We start from the raw sequence: 21,820 nt of genomic DNA on the forward strand, positions 1-21,820 counted from the left end.
CTCATGAAGATATTATCATGTGTCTATCAGTTTCACCATTTTTACTTCGTTTATATTCACCACCCACACCTATCATATCCCCTCCTGCTTGTCTCCTTACTACCTGTACTAGTTACTTTGCAGTTGCTGTAATAAGATACCATGACCAATGCAACTTAAGGAAAAAAGAGTTTATCCTGGCTTATGGTTTCAGAGGGATAGAGCCCATCACAGCAGGGAAGGCATGGCAGATCAGCAGCAGGACCAGGAAGCTGGCTGACCACATTTCCAACAGCACACAGAAAGCAGCAAGGGAGAACAGGAAGGTTACAAACCCTCAAAGCTCTCCCAAATCTAATGTAATTATGATACCAGCCAGGATCCACCTCCTAAGGGTTCTATAACCTCTCCAAAAAGCACCACCTACTGGGACCAAGTGTTGCAAGAAATGAGACAATGGAAGACAATTTTCACCAAACCATAACATCACTCTCCTAAATGACTGCCCTTCCAACTTCATGTTATATATAATATATATTTATGTATTCCTTTCATCTGGATTCTGCATAGTAAAGAAAACAGACAATATACATCTTTCTGAGCATCACTTATTTAGCTTAACATGATGGTCTCCAGTTCCATCCACTAACCACCAAATGACATATGTACAGGAAAGACACCTTGCCTGATTCCACATCAAACACAGACAAGAAAGTAGAATGAAGGTTTTATATATTAATTTTATGTAAAAAGTCCCAATGCTTAAAATTGTATTTTAAGAGAAAAGTAAGCTTGTTTCATATATGCATATTATTTGTGTCTCTGCACATTTGTTTGGTGCATGAATATAAATGTGCAGATGCATAGACCCGTGTATACACACATGGAGGTCAGTGGAAGTAGTTAGACGCCTTCCTCAAACTACTTGTTACTGCCTTTGGAGGGGATTTGTTACGGAATTCAAAGATCACAGTGTTTGCTAGGCTCGTTGGTCAATAAGCTCCTGACGTCAGCTGTTGCCTCTACCCTGATGTTTGCTTTAGAGGAGGCATGCTTAGCCATGCTGGTTTTTTACACAGGTGCTGTCAAACTCATGCCCTCCTGCTGACACGAGAGTGTTCTTACTCACTAGGGCTAAGTCCCTGAGCCCTCCCTATAAGTGCAATTTTTAATAATATTGATTTTTATGTTTGAGAGGATCAGTCACATTTCTGGAAGATGACTTTTAAAAGGGGTTCACAGAGGTGGACAACGAATAGCTGTTCCAGGGGGCTAGATCTAGACCAAGGTAAAGTAATTGGCCTCTGAACCAACCACAGCATTCCGATCGCTCCACGGTGCTGACATTCTTGTCTGTCGATCTCTGTAAACACAGCTTCTTTTCGGGAGATTTTGTTCACAGTTCTACTACAGTTTTTTATTTTTTTTAAAGATTTATTTATTTATTATGTATACAACATTTCTTCCATGTATGCTTGTAGGCCAGAAGAGGGCACCAGATCTCATTATAGATGGCTGAGAGCCACCATGTGGTTGCTGGGAATTGAACTCAGGACCTCTGGAAGAGCAGTCAGTGCTCTTAACCTCTGAGCCATCTCTCCAGCCCTCTACTACAGTTTTATGCATGCTTTTTGAAATCTATTAACTTAGCAGAGTGCTGGCTTCCACCAATCCAAGAGCTCAGGTAGCATCTTAGGCCTACAGGAAAGTTCCCCTTCTTGCTGTATCGCCTCTCTGGGGCACTGATCAGCATATTTTAAACTTGCCTTTATTTATGATTTTCTTTCGCCTTGAACAACAACAACATCAAAAAGTCATCATTAGCCAGAATGATAGCACTAGCAGCATGGCTCTCTACTGACATTCAGAATTTGTACTGATGGACAAATAGGAACACATCACAACTTACATCACAGTTCTTCTCGGTCTCTTTAAAGAACTGGGAACTTAATTGTTACTGTCACACGTCAATCTAAGCAAATGTTCCTTGGCATGTATTTGGGTGTTGGTGGCCTTCTAACTGTCATGATGGGGAAGGCATGGCAGCAGAAGCCTGAGGTAGCTGCTTACATTGTCACAGTCAGGAACTACAGAGCAGGCTATAAAACCTCAAGGCCCACCCAGTGACTTCCTCCAGTAAGGCTGGGCCAGGTAAAGGTCACCTAACCTGGCAAACACCCTCTGCTGGTGACAAAGCATTCAAACACACAAGCATGTGGAGGACATTTCATATTGCAACGAAGGCAGCACTCAGAGACTGCAATGATGGCGGGTAAGCACAATGGTCAGGAGGAGGGTTCCTGTCCTGAGCAGGACGAAGCAGGATGGTGTGAGGACTTTATCACACTCTTAAAAATGGCTCTAATTGAAAATAAACTACCTACTTGTAGAATTTTCCACGTAATGTTCTCAGTCTGCAGTTGACTTTGGGTAGCCAGAATTGTGCAAAACAGAGCTGTGGATAAGGCAGGATGAGTGGGCAGCATTAGGTAGAGTGGACACCAGACAGATTGTCTTTGTTGTTTTCTCAGCTGTGCAGTTTGTTGATTTCTTGCTTATTGAATATCTTAAAACACCCCTCTAAAACTATACCGAATAAGGAATAATATCAACTCAAATTTTCAAATGAAAAGATTCAGCTGAATAGTATTGTCTAAGCAACTTCCTAGGACCAAGAGCAAACACTACAGGAGTCAGCTACATCTTTCTTGGATGAAATCTCCTCTTCTACTGCTCATGGCAATGCAGATGGTTACTGTTCTGTATGTGGAAAGAGGAATGGGAAGCAGACCATGCCAAGGCCTGTACACTACAGAAGTACATACTAACAAAAGCCAAACCAGATCAAGTTTATGGAAGGTCTCATTAAGTCCAAGTTTATGAACCATACACTGTAAGGCAGGTTTCTATTAGCTAAGTACATTTAAATAAACTAAACTCGAAATTGTCAAATGCAATTGGAAATATACAAAACCCCCACACTTGTAAACAGATTAAGATTAAGGACTGTGTTCCTTCAATTTTTCTTCATGAGAAAGAAATTGTCTCACAAGCATGCCTGGTGTTCAGCTTGGACTCATTGCTGACTATAGAATAAGAGTATTTTTCTGAACCATGTAAACCTAATGACTAGTTATTTCCTCTGGCCACTTCTGAACTTATTTTAGTAGAGAATGTTATACAGAGAGAGGTTTAAGGATAGACTCCTAGACAAATTAGTAAATTAAGACAAGATTAATGTCATTAGTTAAGAATTTTTGGTCTTGATGTGGAGCTGAGGTAGCATCTCTATCCCAAAGCAGAGCAGCGGTAATGGAAAATGAGCGTTAGCGACTATCTGCTGCTGTGATAAGTCATCACAAGCAAGGTGACTTATAGAAGAGCTCATTTAAGCTTACGGTTCAAGGGTTCCAGAGTCGGGCAAGAGTCCATCGCGGAATAGCGGCAAGTATGACAGCAGAAGCAAAAAGCTGAGAGCTGGCATGCTCCCCTGCAAACAGGAAACAGAAAAAGATGAAACCAGAAGTAGATGAGGCTTTATGCTCTCGAAACCCACCCTAATTACATACTCGCACCAGCAAGGCGTACCTCTTCCACCTTCTCAGTGCTACCAACTAGGGACCAAGTGTTCAATTACCAGAGCCATGAGGGCCACCTCTTACTGAAAACACCACAGAATACATACTGAAAGTAAGGAACAAAAATCCACACCAGAATGTTACAGATATAACTTCCGTTCTCTCCAGAGCCCTCTGCCGTACGTTCTTTGTGAAAATGTCTTTTTCTTGGTTGTTTATGTTGCTCAACTCCTGTGGTTTGAATGAAATGCTATTTTAATTAAAAAAAAAAAATTCCTAGAACTGTACTTCCATTTTCTGTTCTAATTTACTATATATTGGAAATTTGCAGACCGTGACCTGCAGGTAGAAGATTGTTCCTGGCATTTGCAGCACAAAATATACATATCTTATATTCACATTTTAACTTCTATTATTTCTCTATTTGATTTTGCATTATCTCCTAATAGTGTAAACCTTTTTATGGGATAAAACAAATCTCAGTCTAAAAACCTTCCAGAACTCTATCCATTTCCAACAGGTCCTGAAAAACACCACACTTGTAGATTTAAAAATACACAAAATTTGATTTGCATTATACTTTAGTATGTTTGGGGCCCTCCTAATTTCTGCCTCTATTGTACAGGTTTCTTGAAATTAAGGTATTTATCATCTTTCAATCTCTAGTTGAACTTTTCTGAATTAAATGGAACACTGGTTCCAACCCCCAAATGGTGCTTTCTCCCGATGGGAAATCGTCATAGGCATGCATATCTACTCAATAAAAATGGCTTCTATGAAATAGATACTCACTGTGATGCCAAGATGTAAGGCAGAATCAGGTCTGAGAAGGTGAGCTGGAGCTGGTGAGGTTTCTCTGCACTGTCCCAACCATGGAATCGACGCTGTTTGGACGTCTTTCTCATCCCGAATTAGAGCTAGATTTCATTCTAGTAGTTTGGGGCACATTAACGGTTCCCATGGCCTTGGGGCTCTTACAGAGTATCCTTTGGGCCTTCAGTTGAAAGAGGATTCAATGAGGCTTCCCCTAACACCCAAGATACAGTGACTCTTACTTTTGCCTACCACATATGAGATTATTAGTGAATTATTTCTCTTAAATGGAACATTAGCGTATCCTGTGGGGCACGGTTGCATTTAACTAGACTTAATTTATTATTCTAGTCCTGTACTCCACACACTATCACACCACGTGACTTAAGTTTTCGATAAGTGAATGAACCAGTAACCTCTGCACACCTACTAAAAGGTGGGTTGGCTGATCCACTGGTTGTAATTTCTACCAGTCAAACCAGGATTTTAAGACCTATCAGTCAGATTAAAAATAAAATCTCAAGGCCAAACAATATAGTCTGGGCTAATGGATAAACAAAACTAGTTTAAATATATGATTTGATATTAAAGGCCAGAATTTAGCAGACTCTGGCATAAATAAGCGCTTAACTCGAGCATAAATATTAGATCACGTGCTTGGCTAGGAGCCTCGAGGCAGTAAAGTCATTTACAAGAGTAGTTGAGGCAAATGTATTGCAAGTTGAAAGGCTGCCTGATCAATTTTGTGGGAGGCTTATTCGGGGTTGGGGGAAGAATAAAAGAAGAAAGCCCGGGGCTGCAGCTCTGTGGTAGCATGCTTGCCCAGCCTGTGAGGTTCCTGGTTCCAAAAGTACCTGGCAAACGGGCTGTTTGAGAGCTTTGGGTTCACACGCGGAACCCATCCGCACTGCGATGAATGTCAGCCCCCTTTCGGAAAACTGCTCAAAATGTCCACCACAAATGCCCACAAACGGGTTCTCTCCCAGTACCACAGTGGAAGCTCGCAATAGACAGTTCGTTTCCAGCGCCAAGAGACCCGGAAACCCGAAGCGAGATTGACATGAGCCTCGCCCAATGGCAGAGCAAGCAAAGGCGGGCCTTCGCGTGCACGTCCAATCGGTTAGTTCCTTGGACGGCCAGGGCGGAAGCGGCCGCCATGGAGCCGCTAGTGCATCATGTGGAGCGCTTCTCCGAGGTGCTGGCCGTGTCGTGTGGGCCGCTGGTTCGCTCCTGGGATGCAACGACCGTGCGTAGGGCGCTGCAGTGGGCGCGCTATCTGCTCCACGTGTACCGACGCTTCGCGGGCCGCGGCCGCGCGCGGGAGGCACTAGAGAGGCGGATCCAGTCGCTGGGCGGGCCGCCCGGGCTGCGCAGCTTCGCGGCGCTGGAGTTCGGGGACGCGCGCCTTGCCCTGCGCCTGCTGCGGAACCGCGCGCTCGCGCCCGCCGCCGCCCACGCGCTGCCGAGCCTGCTCTTCCCCGGGCCCGGCGCGGACAGCGAGGACAACGCGCCGCAGTCGCGCCTGGCGCTCGTGGCGCGCCGCGGGAGCGCGCTGCACCTGCTGCTCCGCCTCGGCGGGGACGCGCCCCGGGGCGCGCTGCTGCGCACGCACGCGGAGCTGCTGTGCGCGCGCCTGCACGAACTGGGCAGTGCTGCCCCGGCGGCCGGGCGCGAGCTCCTCGAGACGTTGTGGGCCCGGGGGCCTCGGGAACACGTGTTGAACGTGGCGGGCGAGGCGCTGCTGCGCGATGTAGACCCGCAGCCCGCTCACGCCGCAGACTCTGCGGGTGCGAAAGAGACACAGGAACTGCTGCGGTGGCTTCTGAACAGCCCCGAGGTCTTGACCGCTTTCTGCCGCCGGCTGCCCGCCTTGCGCCTGGCCTCTTTGGCCGGCCGCCACCCCACGCTGTCTCGCGCCTACCTGGGCCTGCTCACAGCCTGGGCCACGCAACTGCACTATGACCTGCAGAAGGGCTCCTGGGTCCCCATGCAGCCTGAGGACATGCCCTGGGAGGAGTTGTGCCTCCGGCTGCAGAGCTTGTGCCAGGCCCCACCACCCCTGCAGGAAGAGGTACTGGAGACTGTGCGCACCAACAAGGCGCTGGATGGAGACTTCGAGGTTCCCGGGATGAGCATCTGGACGGACCTACTGCTGGCCCTGCCTGGTGGTGCTTAACTGAGTGTGGGAACATGTGAGGTTCTTAAGTCCCAGGCCGAGCATCTGGACAGACCCATCTCAGGGAGGGATGGAGGAAACAGCAGACATCTCAGCCAAGCCTCCACACTCTAGTGTCCTGCTACTACTTGACTGTATATACAGTTTACAAAAAGCGTTCTCAACAACGCCCTGTGCTACATGGTCCCCAAACCTAATTATATAGGTGCCAATTTTAAGTGGTTCGTAACACAAGCACAAATATCTTTGCGTTTTCTAGATTCCGGAAATAGTGTTATTTCCCTTACCATGGTGGGTCCAAGATCTTGGCCATGTTGGGCAAGTGCTTCACCACTGAGCTACATACCTTCCCTTGAAAGAATTCTTAAAGCCATGGAATTTTCAACTTGTTTTGTATAAAGCTAACTTATAAGAATACTAAAAATAGATACACCTTTTAAAGGAAAAACGATTGACTTTTCTTGTTTACTGACTCTTTATTGGGGAAAAGCTTTGTTTAACCAGAAACACGAGGTAGAATCAAAATGTTAGTTTCAAAGCTGCCTAGCTATAGTCAAAGTCTAGATGTGCCTTCCTTAACCTGTTCACCAGCCTTAATGTGCATCAAAGCTGTGTGTTCAGAAAGTTCTGTTTCTCGTTTGTGCAAGTCACTACTCTCAAAAGTCAAAATAACAGCGAACTATACCATTTCTTGAGTACACACATAGTGTTTAGAGCACAGTAAGTGTAAATGTATCCTTTTGGGGATTTCGATTGGATGGTAAAGAAATCAAACTAGTAAGTTAATGGCGCTTGTGTCATTAATGAGGTTGAGTTGGCTCTTTTTCCTCATGGTTGCTAGATGGAGACTATTTGGAGTGTTTGTGACTAAGAACCCAACTTACATCTTCTGGATTCTGACAGGATTCCTTTGTGCATTTACACAGGAGTGACAACTCAGCCACATTCGTTATATTTTCACACTTTGGGACATTTTCCTACTCAGTTTTTATTTATTTATTTTTTCTGGTCACTCTCAGCAAGGGATACACGTTCCTTTTTCTCCTAAACCCTTGGCAGCATTTATTAATTTTTATGAAGCTAGTCAGTATCTGAGTTCTATTTTGATGTTTTAGGGTCTCTGTTGCTGAAGTTAGCCTGGAACTCACTGTCTGCCCATGCTAGCCTACGGTATTCTCCTGCATCAGCCTCCTAAATGCTGAGTGTGAACCAATACATATAGCTGAATTCTGTGTTTCCATGGTTTTGATATTTTAATACTGTTGCATCTCACTCCTAGCCTATTTTCTGTTTTATTTTTGTTACAGGAGGAAACTAAGTTTCATATAGTAAAGGACATCTTGATTCTCTCACAGTTTTATCACTTCCATTTCAGATGATTTTGTGGGGTCCAAGGTTGTGTTTCCATTTACTTATTGGCTTTTGTTTATTTATTTTGATTTTAGGATGCTTTTGGGAAACACCTCATGGTGTTAAACATTTTAATGTGTATTTATAAATGCATGCCTGACTCCTGTTGAAAGGTGGTTTTGCTGTCCACATGATTTTCAGTTAACCTTCAGTGTGTTCTTCATCTCTCTCTCCTTGTTGGTAAAGAAGGGAAGCAATCCTCAGGCTGCAGTTTCTTTGTAAGTGGACTTCTTTCTATTTTAATGTGATCCTTGGTTCAACATCTGCATCCCCAACACTTCCTCCATGTTCCTATTGTTCCTAATCTGTCCTCTGACTGGTTGGGCCGATACTAGGTTTAAGCTACCCATATCCTAAAGCTGTCTCCTGGCTGTTTCCTTGGCATTTTGCTGCTGTGGAAACTGCTGGTCTCATGTGACCCATTTGCTGGTACTGGATATTCTGACCCAGATTTTAACCTGAAAATGACTTCCCAGCCTTGGAGAAATTTTTTCCAAATTCCACTGCAGTTACACTGGCTTGGGGCACCTTGTGAATAAGTAGGTAGGATCTACATCATATTTTCCCTCTTAGTGGGCTGACGTCAGTGTGCTGCGGTGAATTACCTGGGACCAGGACTGGAGAAGGGTCACCTGCCTAGCCACTAAATATAACTTCCTTTATTCAAATGATTGTTTAAAGATGTGGGTATCTATTTATGTTATAACAATGCCAGTGCTTCTAAGTAGTATTGGCAAGGCCTAGGTAATTGAAGGCCTGCCTGGCATGTAACATATCTCAAGTGTTTTTATTTTGTTTCTTTAATTCCAGGATTAGTTTCTAGCATTGCTTTTTTTTTTTATTTCAGATCTACTTTATCTTTAAATAAATGTGTATGTGTGTGTGTGTGTGGATGTGGATGTTTGCATGTGAGTACAGATGGCCTTAGAGGTCAGAATGGAGAGTCCTGTCACCTAGAGCTGGAATTGCAGGTAGTTGGGAACTGTCCAGTGTGGGTCCTCTGCAAGAGCAGCAAATGCTCTCAAGCACTGAGCCATCAGCCAGTCTTTTTTTATGGTCTGCATTTCACTTCAGAGTCTGAAGTTTCTTCAGGTGAGATCAAACCCCACTGCATTGATGGGACTCCTTGTTTCTTTGTGTGCTTTGTTTTGACTTTGTTGTTATTGTTTGTTTTTTGAGTTGAATTTCTTGGGGTGTACATCTTGGTTATCTACTTGATTGGATCTGTAATCAACTAAGAGACAGGCTTCTGGAGACGTCTGAAAGGTATCCCCTGGGAAGATTAACTCGAGGAGAAGACCCACACATACACCTAGTATCCTTCCAACCGCCCAGGTATTTGAAGATCAGAAGAAAAAGCAATTGCTTTGGGCTGCCTGCCTTGACCCTTGCTCGTGGGTGTATACATTCTCCACGTGTCTCACCAGACCACATGCTCAGTGGGAACAAGCCCACTTCTGACTTGTTTCTCCTGGAGCAGCCTGAATTTCTGGGCTGCAACTGACACTCATATGTAACTGATGGCTATGCTTGCGTGAATGGAAATAGAGCAAAAATCTGTGACCGTATCATCACCAGAGTCATCTATCTAAAAGGTATAACCCACTTTAGAAGTGATTTAAGTAGAATAAATCTGAATAATCAAGTCCCAATACATTGTGACTTTCTCAGATTTCAACCCAGCAGTCTTAAACACTTCCCGGAGTTACTTTACTGCTTCAGAGTTGAATCTGTGTTCATCCATGCCCTGACTATTTCTGAGGGTAGCCTGGGCTACATAGTGCATTCAGGCAAATCAGAGATGAGTCCCAGGCCAGTCTGAGCTACTTATGAAATCCAGGCTAGCCTGGACCATAGTATAAGATCCATGACCTCCCCTCAAAAAGGATTTTGTTGCTATGGATGAATTTTCAAGTTTACTCTTCCCCTGTGTCATATTTTGACTCTGATGTTGTATGCCAAATTTCAAAAGTAGGACAGGTTATAAACAGAATGACCCCTCTGCTAAAAATTTAGCATGTATAAGATATTCATTATTGATACAAGTTAATTGATGTAAACAGTCTAAGAAGCAACCATTGATTTTTCTCAAGATTTAATTGGAAATGATCAATTACTCTATCAGAAGCATGGCAGCACCTCATTTATCAGATGCTTATTGCCCTAGTGGGCTGTCAGTGCCCTTTTGACTTAGTAATGTCATGGCCCTAAGGGAAGGAGCTTAAATCATTACAGTGATGCCTGGCTCCATCTGTCTCTGATAGCTTCCTTGCTCTTCATACTGCAGTTAGGTTTTGAGTTAAAAGGAGCTTGCCGTGTGTAAAGTCCCATTGTGGTTGGGACACTGTCTTTTCACAGTGAGCATTCTGGATCACACCCTGCAACAAGTTCCATAGGCAGTTACTGTCAGGTCCAAAGGAAACTCCAATTCCCCAAACTCCCAAAGGCAGTCCAAATATCCAGATTCAAAGATGGGAACTGGTTTTGTGCATTCCTGTGGAATGCTGGCTTTACTCTACCCACTGAAAATGTTCCTGTGGTCCAGGATGGGTTCGTTTCTGGATAGATAGAACTTTGGCGTTTAGGGAATTGGGGTTTCCTTTGGACCTGACTGTGATCATGGGGGTTCTAACATGAAAACTGAGTTTACATTTTATGTTTATGTATGCTACAAACACGCTTTCAAGCTCTGAAGGCCATCTGTGGTAACCTCTAGATCCTAGGTTTAATTTGAAATTGGCTTCTACACAGTTTAAAAAGGCAACTTGTTCCAAAGGCAAATTCTTGTCTGCGTTTATCACAACATTCTTTATGACCCTATACTTCTACATTAAAGTGGCAATTTTTTACTCATCTGGTAAGCACTGTTGCCACTCTGTTGTTGAGATTTAATGTGCTAAAAATTATTAAAATCTAATTCAATAATAAGCTATTTTTGTGTTTTAAAGTGATCTTGCTGAGTTGCCCAGACTGACCTTGATCTCAGGGTTTCTTGACTCTGTCTCCATAGCAGTGTAGATTACAGATTTGTGTTGTGCCGTCATGCCTTGCTTATGATATATATATATGTATGTATATACATATATATTATATATATTTATATTATGAGCCAAAAGTCTCGTATTTTTAAAGACTTGAGAAAGTAGAATGTAAAGAACATGTTTGTTTTAGGTAAATACTGGGTCTGTTCATTCGTGCGTCAGCTCAAAGCTCTGAGACAGTTGCTGAAATGTTCATTACTGTGCTGAGCTTTGACATGATATCAATAGCTTCAGTGCGATATTCTGTGCGAGGCTGTGCATATACTTAGAATATTGACACAGTGCCCTCAGGGATATGAGCGTGTGTGCTGTTAGCTCTCAGTGAATGTAGATGTAACCATGGGAGAACATGACCAGATTTCTTTGCAAGTCCCAGACATGTTCAGTACCATAAAAACATCTGATGTCAACTTTGAAATTGACCTCACCAGTGTCCCCAGTCAGATTCTGTGGGACACTGAACAAAAACCAAGACAAGTAGAGGAAAAAGGTTTGTTTATAGGGAGAAGATGGGCTGTTAGGGATGGAAGAGAAGTCGGGGGAGGGTGTAGAATCCACAGTGCACATGTATGAAATTGTAAAAGAACACAATCTACCCAAAGTGATAACTGTATTTGTATCTACAACTAAACTTTAAACAGCTTTCAATGTAATAGCAATTAAACATTTTAAAAGTAAATCCTTGAAGTTTATTAGTTGTTTTATCTTCTCTTCTAAATGTAAAGAGATCTCATAATTTGGAATACTTTTGGCAGGAGAAAGTTCTCCATTTTCTGTTGTAAAAAAAAAAACACACAGAAAATACAAAATAATGTTAGCAGTATTTTAGACAAATACTCGGTATTTTCCTGAGCAGAAGCAACAGTGAATGGGAGAAGGTCTCAGGAAAATATGTGTTTATTTCCTTCTGGTCTGTTTCCCCATAAATTCAAAAGCGTGAATTTCTGACAGGGCCAGTTTGGGGTTGCTGTTGAAGCAGAAAATAAATGGCGAGTGACTAATAAGCAATTTACAGCAGATACATGGCATAGTCCCTGGTCAGCAGAGGAAGGCTGCATATGGGGTAGCTATAGTAACCAAACCCATCAAGCCCTGCCACCATGTTCTAATTATAGCCAGGAAGCCCTGAAACCTGTGCGGCACAAATTGGCCCCTGTAGATTCCAAATGACTTCATTGTTGTCACAGACATTAGCTAAGGAAGAGTATTTGAAGAATTTATATTATAACCGGATTCTTCAAACGGAATATTACCATGGCTGTCACAGCATTAGAATTCACTGACATTTTTTTTTTCAAGAATCTATTTTTATGTTTCAGGAACTAAAGGGCAGGAAGGAAGCAAAGTGGGGAGTAGTTTTAAAACTTATTAAATGGCTTTAACACCAGTTTTTACCTATGACACGATTTCTAGAAAAAAATAAACAGTTCTTGAAGCTCCCTTCTCGTTCTCATGCTCTGTAGAACCATGTCATTTTTTAACAGAGCAAGGAAACGTGGCTATTGAACGCCTCCTCTTAATGCTTTCTAGAATGTGGCCTTTAGTGGCATATTGCGTTAGTGGTGCTCCATCCGACAGTGCATCGCTACTGAGCCAGAGACAGGACTTGAGACATAGCCTGTTTTCTTGCCTTTAAAAACTCTGTGGTATCTTCTTCTTTTCCTGGTTTCTCTGTCATTTGCACTGTTTTTTGTTCACGTAAAATGCCAGTTCTTGCTGCTCCACTTTTTTCTTTGACTATTTTGCGGAATGTCAATGCTATGTCTTTTGGGATGGATAGTTCTGTAGAATTTTGTTCTATTTAGTTACACTTCATATTTTAAATCTCTGTGGGGGGGGTATTTTCTGCCAAATGTCACCATTATGTTTTTGATTTTTTTTTTAACCTCACTTTCCTCATTTTAACCTCATTAGAGTCCTTCCTGGACTCTAATGTTGTGATAGTGGAGTTTTGTTTGTTTGGGATCCAGTTGGGTAGTCTCTACTGTTTTAGCTTTGAGGGCGTTGATTCTCTCTGGCTCTTAATTCGACCCTTGACCTTGTTCACTGAACTTTAGTTCAGTGCTGTGGTTTCATTTTAAATCTAGACTTTAAAAAGGACATTAAAACAGAAGGTAAACTGTTTAAGCAAAGGATGGGGAGTCGTGGGGATGAATATGATTAAAGGATATTATTTACATGTATGGAGAAGTAATAATGAGCAGCGTTTTGCACAACTAATGCATACAATAATTACTTTTTTTTTTCTTTCTGCATTCGTGCTTTCCCCCACTTGTTTCAAGAGTGTCTGGAATTCCTTGGATGGTGTTTGGAGTTCTAGCTCTAAAGTGTCTGTTGGGTAATTGCAGCATGTCCTTTGTCTCTGAGCTAATCTCTCTGGGCTGTCTTTCCTCATTTGTTTCCATGGGACACATGTATTTATTGTTCCATCCAAAGTAAGGAAAACACCCATCTAAGCCCTCAGAGGTTGCTTAGTAGAAGGTGTTTGAGACTTTAAGAAGATGAGAGTTTCAGCAGCAGGTATTGACCCCAGTCTCCAAGCCTGGGCCTGAGCCTGCTCGGAAGTCAGATTCTGTGACGAGTAAATGTGTGAGAACATGTGGAGCAGCCTGCTGTTTGGCACTTGAGTGTAGACCTTGCTGTACTGAAATCAGTCCTCACCTAGTAACTTCAGAATGCAGGAAACTGAGGTGGAGGATTGTCACAAACTGGAAGTCAGGCTGAAGTACATGGTGAGTTCTAGGCCAGCCTGGGCTCCAGAGTGAAGCCATAGTGAAATAGTGTGCTTACAAAGAACTTTGCTCTAGAATTCAGACCTTAATGTATAAATAAATACTCCTATTACTATTGGTAGCTTTGGGTTGAAAAGAACAGTAAAATAGCTAAAAGAGACATTTAAATATATTTAATACAACAGACCATGCTGACTTTGTGCGCAAATCTATAGCTATAATTAATAAAACTCAGGTTCTTGTGTGCATGTTTTACTTTGAGTCATTTCTTATCTTTATGTCTTATTCTAGGGAAAAATTATTATGTAAGGCATTTCCACCGAGTATAGGTGGCTAACACCGAGTGTAGAATTTGAGAGAGCTTTGTTGGTCCCAGATTTCCAGAAATGGATGCCACCAGCCAAGTCCTCCGCATTTCTCTTCAGCTACAGCTTTTGTGGTGATGCCATACAGACCATCCATCAGTATGATTGACCCGTCTATGTGTGCTCCCCACAGTGCTGAGTGTGAATGTTGTCTACATAGAGTTCTGACTCAGTTCTCTTGCTCCACAAATCAGAGCAAGTTTGAACCACACAAACATGCAAAGTATTGATGCAGACCTTTTACAGGTCTGAACGTGTCATGCCTACTTATCCTCCAAGCTCGGTGGTGTGAGATGTCTACATCGAGACAAACCTACTTATCAAAGGGAGCTGAGTTTTCTTCAGCAGTTCCTGACTTTAGCTCCATTTCAGCCAATCTACAGCTTCTGTGGTATAAGACTCAGAGCCTGGTAAGGAATTAACAAGACCTAAGACATACTTATCACATAAAGGTTTATTCCTTCATAAAAGCCATGTTAACTTTTGGATTATTCTAACAATGTAGCATAAATAAATGACACGCTTCCAGGCTGCTCATTCCATATAGTTATCAAAAGCAATTTCATTCACTCATGAGCTCGAGAAAGCCGTGAACCACTATTATGCATTTTAGCCCAGAATCTGTAATCAGGACCCAAAGTTTCGTGTTTTCTAAGTGTTTATTGTAGGCCAAGTGAATCTGTTACTTATTTGATCCATCACTTTTCATACAATTCTGTTCAGGAACTTCTATGTTAATGTGTAGATGGTAAATATCACTTACTTAATCAAGTGATTGTTTCTTCAACTCTTAAACTAAAGCAAAAGTAAGCACTCATGACTTGAACTCAGGCCCCTAAAGTGATAAAAACCAGAAGAGGTCCAAGGCCCATGTTAAGCATTGCTGTTTGTTCTGAAATCGCAATGTTTCTTTTCCAGACTGCTGGAAACCAGATGAACTGATTGCATACAATACTTGCTGACAGTCTTTGTAAAGACAATTAAAATTGTTTTCAGAAGAGAATTGGCGAACTTTGAAGGTATGTTAAGAAGCCTTAAAATACTGTATGGATCATTAAGTTCTCAACACCCCATTTAATTCAGAGAGTATATAGCATGTGTAATGATAAAAGTCACAGGATTGCAAAAAAAAAATGTTTCTCTATTGAATCTGATCCTCTTACTATTTCCATAAGCTATCACAATCAAGCTATAAAAATTATCAAAACTATGAAACTACCAAAACCAAGAGAAAAGGCACATGTCTTCAGCTACAAGAAACATTGCCATGGAGAGAGAGATTCAAATCAGATTGGAGGCTTGACGTCCAGTCACACTGATGACATCGTACTTGATTTATAGCGCCTGTGTGCGGGCAGCACGCGGGGCTCGGGGTTTGTTGATGGATTTCCACCAGCTCCATCTCTATGAAGGAGAGCATGTGCCCCGAACTGCACTGCACTTTCCACTTGGAATATTGCTGTGTGGATCACCAGGTGAAGAAAACAGTCCCAGGTCTGCATAGCTGTGCTATTAGTTCAGCTGTAGTTCTGGCTGAACAGAGAGAGGGCTTCGAGAGGGACATTGGTGGGTGTGACTATCCACATTTTTACCTGCCATATGGTTCCCTGTGGAGGAGAGGAAATCCCTCCTGCTGGTTTGATTAGTTCTCACGTTTATGGTATATAGGAGTAGGCTCACATGGTAGATCTATACAAAGCACTCAGTTGCAAATAACTTTAAAAAATGATTTGGTTATATTAGTTCCACCTTTTATATAAAATGCATTGTATATATTCTGCCAAAGTTATCACATTTATCATTTAAAATTGCAAAGATTATGAGCATGCTTTCTCCCTTTTTTATTTTTAGTCTAAAATAAAAACGAAGAAGCATTTTAATAATGGGAATTCCATATGTACAAGCAAAGATGGTTTCTATTCCTGTTAGCCCTGGTCTCGCAGACTTGAAATACCTTCCCAGCCTTGCTGCAGCCTGAAGAGCTCTCCTCAGCATCTGTCTCATGGTGGAACCAGGCAGGGACCTGTAGTAAGAGGCAGCTTGTTTGTTCCTGCCTGCTCAGCCCCAAAATAATCACACAGAAACCATATTATTTGCAATACTGTTTGGCCAATAGCTTAAGTGTATTTCTGGCTAACTCATACATCTTAGTTTAACCCATTTCTAGTAATCTGTGTATCGCTACTTAGCTGTGGCTTACCCGGTAAAGTTCCATCTGACTCCATCAGGACTACATGGCTTCTCCTGACTCTGCCTTCTTTCTCCCAGCATTCAGTTTAGTTTTTCCCATCTAACTCTGTTCTGCCCTGCTATAGGCTCAAACAGTTTCTTTAGTCATAAAAATTTTATTCATAAAAGCAACACATAGAGAGAAGGACCTCCCACACCAAGGACCCTCAGACACTACTGTGTTTCTGAGGACTTAAGCGATATCTCTCCTTTGCAACTCATAATAATCTCAGGATTTTCAGAGTTCAAAAATAACTTAAATCCATAAAAAGAGCCAAAGTACTGAACTTGGTCTCACACTGCCAAGTCACCTGTCTGTGTCCACTCTTCATTACCCAGAAGTACTCAATTCTAGCAAACAGATAGCAATAGTTTCAAGTAGAAAAGAAATTTTCAATTATGGATCCTAGCATCATTCTTTTTTGTTACCTTGTACTTTTAAATTATATATAAACTACCAGCTCTGTTTGTCACCACCACATAATGTGTTACTTCTAATCCTTATATAATGTTCTATAATATGAGACATAATTATATATTATGATTCAGAGTAAGGTGTATAAATACACATAACCTATATGATCTTCATGTACAATCCTGTATCATCTCTATGACTTTGAACATACTAGATTTCCATGTTATTGCTATAAAGTGATACATAGTTCTTTTCAAACTTTTTAAAAATCTGTTTATTCTTGAATTGTCAATCAAAATGGTATATATTTATGACTGGATACATTGTAAAAGGCAAAATCAAATGGCGGAGCACACATACCACTTCACATTCTGATTCTGGTGATAAAAATGCTTAATGTTGCTGAGTAGTGGTCAAGGCCATAGTAAGTTCTGCTAGCTATGGTCAGCATGGAGGGTTTGAGCTCTGTTATCTCTCTCTGGGATGTTGTGCCCTTTGATACCATCTCCAGTCTCCAAAACTTCAGTATCTGTTAATCAGCACTCTACTGTTTCAGGAAATCAACCTTTCATACTCCACATAAAACGAGGTCACTAGTTCATTTAACACCGTCTAGCTCCATGTTGGTCTCTCAGGAAAACTTTTCAGTCTTTTTAAGGGTCAATTAATAATTAGATATAATTAGATATGCACATACGAGATTATCCTTTCCATTTTTAGTCTATTTATATGTATATGTGAGCTTTGTGTTTAATTAATTTAAGTTTTTTTTAATTTAATCTTTTGTGTTTAGAGAAACAAAGGAGATTCAGTCTTATCAACATCACTTGTAAAATACTGACACCTTACCCCACTGATTTGTGTTTTGACTTTGAGGCAGGGTCTTACCTTGCACAGGCTGGCCTCAAACTCACTGGTCTTCCTGTTCCTAGGATTACAGACCAGATATGCCCCACCACACCTGCCTGTGCTGTTCATTCTTCATCCTAGCATATGGGAAATATGAGTAGACTTTTTATTCTGTTTAATCCGTTGGTTTTTTAACTTTCTATGTCTTTTTGATGCTCTCTGGCAAGAAAAAAAAAGTCTTGTATAATATTTTTGCCAGATCCTTTAAAGTGGTCTTCTATGGTTTATGACACAAGTCTTACTCATTTGGTTTTGGGGATTTAGATCTTGGTGATTTATAGTGTTTCTTATCTGAGAAAACTGTTTCTATGTTTACTTCAAGTCTTTTTAATGATTTCCTTTTATATTATTTTATTTATTCTTTATCATAAATAACTAGGACTTTATCATTTCTTGATAAATTAATTGTTCTTAAGCATATTGAGTTTTGGCGTGTTTGTGATCCTTGGTTCTAGAATATATTAGGCAAACCTAAATGAAAGGCAGCCATTTCTGTCAATCATTTTTATAATAAATTTTTGTCTTGCTGTATGTAAACTCTTCATGAGTATTCACACCCATACATTTGTTGGTTTCCCAAGCTTCTGCTGTTTGGACATTCATATCAAACCTGCCTTGTATAAATGAATGTTCTAAATGTAAGGGGAACTGATAAATATCTTTGTCCTAGGAAAAGCTAACACATCCTTTTCATTAAATGTCAATATTTCAGTAACAAATATTGAAAATAGGATCTGGGTATTTTTAGGTTTTTGACTTCATATTCAGTTGTGGACAATACTGAACTATATTCAAGTGCTTGACATAAGGGGATACTTTATTTTTACCCCAAGCGATTCTATGTTTAGCCTTTACCTTTTTTGCAGTCAAGTGCTGAAATACAAATTTGCATAACTGCTTTGGACATAACTCATCATTTCATTGACTCAGTTCTGCACTATTCACAGTCGTTTATCCATTTCATAAAGTGAGAATTCATTGAAAAGGGTGACTAATTATATTATAAACACTTCTCATGATGAGGTGCTGTTTTTATTTCTCTTTCCTTTCCATGTTACTAGATTTTTACCTAATTTGGTTATAAACAGACTTTATTTCAATGTTAAAACTATCCTGTGCTGCTAATACCTCTGCCTGCTTAATTTACTGGTTCTGCAGATGAAAAATGATAAAACCAAGGGGCTTACTTAGAAAAGTAGCTGTGATTCGCAGGAAACACTGGATCTGTCCATTGTCTTAGAGTGAGGAGTTGTAAGTCCTCAGCCGCATGTGACAATCTCCTTTGGCTGTTAATGGAAACTGGGCATAAACACCGAACTCCTACTCATAGCTTGATGTTTAGTAATCGAGCATATCTCTCTCTCTCTCTCTCTCTCTCTCTCTCTCTCTCTCTCTCTCTCTCTCTCTCTCTCTCTCTCTCTCTTGTTTGACTTTGACCTCTCAGGCCTATGCTTCTTTTCACAAGATAAGTCCATCACTGGGAACTACCTCCCCAGCACATGTGAGAGTTAGAAATATGGGATTATATGTTTAGACTTCTCTGGGTGGTTTCCGACAAAGCAGAAAATCTTTAGCTCTGTTTCCTCAGTTGTGAGATACTTTATATTATAGAACAGTGGTTCTCAACCTCCCTAATGCTGCAACCCTTTAATATAGCTCCTCATGTTGTGGTGACCCGCAATCATAAAATTATTTTTGTTGGAACATCATAACTGTTACTTTGCTACTGTTACTGAAGAGTAATACAAACCTGTGTGTTTCTGATGGTGTTAGGGGATTCCTGTGAAGGGGTCAATAGACCCCCCAGAGGGAACATAACCCACACGCAAAGAACCATTTTCTAGAGGGTCCCTGGCTGCTCCACTGCAGTCTTTTCTGCCAGACTTCACCAAGACTGACCCCGGCTGGGACCCTTCCCAGGTCTGTCACCAACCCTGCTGCTGGATCCCTTGGAAAACACCCTTATTCTTTCACATCTATCATGAACCTTCTCTCAAGGTCTTTATTCTTAGCAAAGAGACAGGAGATGCACAAGACAGAAGCCATATAAGTTCTGTCTTTATATTCCCCGCACACCTTTGGTCTTCCCTGGGGAACAGGCTGGGGCACTGCATGTTTCCTCGATCCCTTTTCTTCTTTTCCTTGCCTTGAAGCAGATTTTCCTATGAACAAACCCCAGATTTTTCATTATTTTTCATTACATTTGTTTCCTCACAAATCCCCAACACACCTCTCGCCCTCCTGCACTTGTTAGTTTTTTTTGCAGGAGGTTAGGAGTTTAATCCTCAGAACTCTCACACAAAGCCAGGTGTGGTTCGTGCACACCTGTAAACCCAGAACTAGGAAGAGACAGGAGAATGACTAGAGCCTACAGGCTACAGGCCTACCTCCGGTTTCCAGGGAGGAAGGTAGAGGGCGAGAGAGCAGGACATCCAGTATGCCCCTCTGGGGTAAGTAAGGATGTGGGTATGAGCACCCGCACATATATACCCATACACACACTCATAGAAACACATGCGCGCGTGTGTGTGTGTGTGTGTGTGTGTGTGTGTGTGTGTGTGTAGAAATTTAAGACATGGAATCAGTAATGTTTCTGTCTAGTAAATTGAAGTGCTAAAATTTGAGCTCATAACTGTGACTCCAATTCATGGCATCACTTAACTATTAAGGGGCATCACCTCATAGGTGTAAGACCCTACGGAGAAAGCTAGACCTGTGCCTCTGGGCATATGGTCAGAAGGAAAAGACCATCTCAGTTGGCTATTACAAATGCAGATAGATCGTGACATTGACCCTGGAACCGATTCAGAGTCTGAGGTTTCAGTATACTTATCATTTTTACATTTTTTTTGAAAGCATATTGTTAAATATCTTTATTCTTCGGTTGGTTGGTAACATTTCACAAATTTTCACTGAAAATTTTGGGCAAACTTTATTAGTTATAAGAAAAAAAACAGATATTTGCATTTAAGGTATTTACAATTGTATCCAAAGGTCAGCCAATGAAACAGACAAGACTCTTAACCCACTTGTCAGTCTGAAACAGGTATAAACTACAGAGTTGCTTATCGAGTGACCATAGGTCTCCTGTGGAGCATGATTAATAAAAGCTCAGGAGTTCAACCTGAAGGCCAGAAAAGCAACGCAGCCAGCCACTGGCTCTTACCTCAGTGCAAGAATGGCAATCCTGCCTCCAAGGACCCCAGAATGAGACTGAGTCTGAGAGCTGTCTCCTCCTGTTTTATAATCCTCTCTAGGGCTGGAATTAAAGGCATGTTCTACCTGGTTTCTATAGTAACTAGTGTGGCTACTGGGATTAATGGTGTGTGTTACCACTGCCTAGTCAATAAGGCTGGCCAGTGTGACTGCTTTAATTCTCTGATCCCCGGGCAAGTTTTATTTATTAAGATACAAGTGAAATGCACTCCTGTGTAGAAAAGTTCACACCTAGGTGGTCCCTGCACAATTGTGTGTGCTTAGCATGAGACTGCTAACAAGTACAGTACATGATCTTGAAGATATAAGCCCCCAAGTTACACCGTATTCAGCACACTGACACCATGCCCATGTTCTCAAATGACCATGTATGCACTACAGTTTATAAAGAAGGGACAGAGCTCATTTCCAACTTAAATACCTAAGGTTAAAATGGAAACTTAAAAACACCTATTTTAAGAGAGAAGATGAGAACGAATGATTCAGTAGAGCATTCGTGTTTCTGAAGGTAACCGTTCCCTACCTTTCCTACACTTGTTCTGAACCCCTCTGTGGCCTCAGTAGACTATCCGGCAGTTCTAAAACTCTTTACCTAAAAGTAGGTCAGGGATCCACTCAAGTGTTACCGTGTGAATTTTATCTTGGACAGACGAAGACTGTTTCTTTCCATTTTATAGCTAAAATCTTAAACTGACTTGTGTCCATAAAAGCTACCATATTAATAGTAGGAGACTCACAGAACTCTGCATCTAGTGCTCAGGATCAGGGTCTAGAACTCAAGATAATCATTGCCTGGTCAGTGCCATAGGAAGCCCCTGGAGCAGCCTCACACACAGCTGGAAGCTTTTAGACACAGTGTTATTCATTTGCCAAAGGCTTGTATCCCTTTATGTAGCCTTCTGATACCCAGTTAAGCAAGCTTGCTTCATTCATTCATCTGCTTAATTTGTTTATTTT

At 41.5% G+C, this 21,820-nt stretch overlaps 1 protein-coding gene and 1 long non-coding RNA gene across 2 annotated transcripts in view; one reads left to right on the top strand and one right to left on the bottom strand.

Annotated features, from left to right (window-relative positions):
- The window catches only part of LOC126488565 (uncharacterized), a 31,607-nt gene extending 29,198 nt beyond the window's left edge, over positions 1-2,409 (bottom strand). The window contains exon 1 of the long non-coding RNA XR_007588740.1: positions 2,364-2,409. This is a non-coding gene — a long non-coding RNA (uncharacterized lncRNA). The remainder of the gene's footprint in view (positions 1-2,363) is intronic.
- Positions 2,410-5,145: 2,736 nt separating this feature from the next.
- On the top strand, positions 5,146-11,876 carry Fancf (FA complementation group F). Its single transcript, XM_050122100.1, has one exon. The coding sequence runs from the start codon at positions 5,287-5,289 to the stop codon at positions 6,544-6,546; it is 1,260 nt and encodes a 419-aa protein (XP_049978057.1). The 5' UTR covers positions 5,146-5,286; the 3' UTR covers positions 6,547-11,876.
- The last annotated feature ends 9,944 nt before the right edge of the window (positions 11,877-21,820 follow it).

Source organism: Alexandromys fortis, unplaced genomic scaffold, assembly GCF_014885135.2.
Source record: "Alexandromys fortis isolate MF-2015 unplaced genomic scaffold, M_Fortis_MF-2015_v1.1 scaffold_170, whole genome shotgun sequence".
NCBI classification, from domain to species: domain Eukaryota; kingdom Metazoa; phylum Chordata; class Mammalia; order Rodentia; family Cricetidae; genus Alexandromys; species Alexandromys fortis.